This window comes from Terrapene carolina, unplaced genomic scaffold, assembly GCF_002925995.2.
Source record: "Terrapene carolina triunguis isolate 2854851 unplaced genomic scaffold, T_m_triunguis-2.0 Scaffold12303, whole genome shotgun sequence".
Classification (NCBI taxonomy): domain Eukaryota; kingdom Metazoa; phylum Chordata; order Testudines; family Emydidae; genus Terrapene; species Terrapene triunguis.
Window position 1 is genome coordinate 1 of NW_020676654.1, and position 1,702 is coordinate 1,702.

At 68.0% G+C, this 1,702-nt stretch overlaps 1 protein-coding gene across 1 annotated transcript; it reads right to left on the reverse strand.

Annotated features, from left to right (window-relative positions):
• Window positions 1-654: 654 nt before the first annotated feature.
• LOC113408399 (transcription factor COE3-like) lies at window positions 655-1,501 on the reverse strand (the record flags this gene model as incomplete). Its single annotated transcript, XM_026661616.1, has 2 exons — window positions 655-781; window positions 1,368-1,501. Coding segments are annotated over 2 exons (261 nt in total), but the record flags the coding sequence as incomplete, so codon positions are not given.
• Window positions 1,502-1,702: the final 201 nt, after the last annotated feature.

Sequence of the window (1,702 nt, forward strand, 5' to 3'; positions counted from 1 at the left end):
CCTACCTACCTCCATTTACCCCTCCGCCTCGCCCCATACACACAACCATCTAGCCATCTGCCCCCTCACTGTCCCCCCCCAAGCCCCTCTGGGCCTAGCCTGGGATGGGGGGTGATTCAGAGCTCACCAGGGCCCGGACGGAGGCCCCCCTCCCACTCCTGCATTCCCACGGGCTCAGGGGAGGCAGGTCCTTGCTGTCCCGCCCCTCCGTGCCCAGGCTGGGGGCACCCGTCAGAGCAGGGGCCCGGTCAGTGCGCCATTGGCAGGGAGCAGTCTGGGCAGGACACAGCACGCCAGCCCAGGGCTGCCCCCACAGGCCTCCCACCATGGGGGAGGAGGAAATGGCATCCCAAGAGCAGGCCAACGAGACAATGGCCACCAAGGATGATTTTCTGGCCATTCAATGGGCTCGAGGCCTGGGGGGCGACCGATCACCCACCAGTCCCTGGCCACCCAGACACCCAGAATCCCCCGGGGCGGAGAGAGGCAGTGCTGCCTAGCAGTTACACCAGCAGGTTCCACTCCCACCTCTGCCACCCACTTGCTCTCTGGCCCTGGGCACGTCACTCGTCCCTCCCGCCACCGTGGCCGAGCAGTGGCGGAGCAGGTGAGCGTGGCTGGGAGTGCCCTGCCCGGTCCGGCCGCGCCCCTCACCTGTGTAGACGAATCGGCCGGGCGCTCCCTTGCAGAACTGCTTCGACTTGTAGGAGAGCGTCACCTCCACCACGCCGGGGATGTGGCGGGGCGGCGTCTGCACCCGGATGGCGTGAGGGGTGATTAGCTGCAAGGGGCAGGAGAGAGAGGGGCTGAGCCCATGGGCAGTGGGGGGGGGGGGCAGATGATGACCGGGGGGCAATGGGGGGGTGATTAAGGCCCCGATTCAGGTGCAGATTCACTCTCCTCCCCCCGCGCCCCCAGGGCTGAGCCCAGCTGGCTCCCCCGGCCTCTCAAGCTCACAGACTAGCCAGTGCAAGGACCCGTCGCTGGCCAGCCAGGGGCACGAGGAGGCTCCATCACAGCCCCCCCTCGTGGGGAGCCCATCCCCAGGCCCTCTGCCCTCGCCCAGCTCCCCAGGCCAGGCTGGGCCGGGGCTCCTTCCGGGGCAGGGGCTGAGCCCTGGGCCAGGAGTGGCCTGGCGCTGGGAGATGGGCGGGAGGGATCAGGTGGGGCCGGAGCTCTGAAGGGAGCCTGGCTCCGCACCTCAGGGTGCTGCACAACACAAGGCTGGGCCCCTTGGCCTTGACCCACAGCTACCCCTGGCCCAGCCCAAAGGGGCCCTGCCTGGCGCGGTGGTGGGAGGCCTCAGGCTGGACAGAGGCGTGGGGGGCGGAGAGGCACCGGGGGAAGGGGGCCCCGCGCTCACCCACCTCGCTCCACACCAGCATGGTGCCGAAGACGACCTGCAGCCCGTCAAAGAAGTTGTCGCCGATGACGATGACGGTGGCGCCGCCCGTCGTCCATCCTTCGCTGGGGCTGATGGCCTTGATGCAGGGGGTGGCTGCTGCGAGCGGGGAGGGAGAGACAGGGCGTCATCAGGGGGTGACAGAGAGCGGGGAGCGCGGGGAGAGCCGGCACGCGGAGGAGGAGAAAGCAGGTGAGGAGAGAGCAGGGATAGATAGATAGATAGATAGATAGATAGATAGATAGGAGGGGTGTGAATGGGGATCGAAGGACAGAGGGAGGGGTGAGAATGGGGACGGAT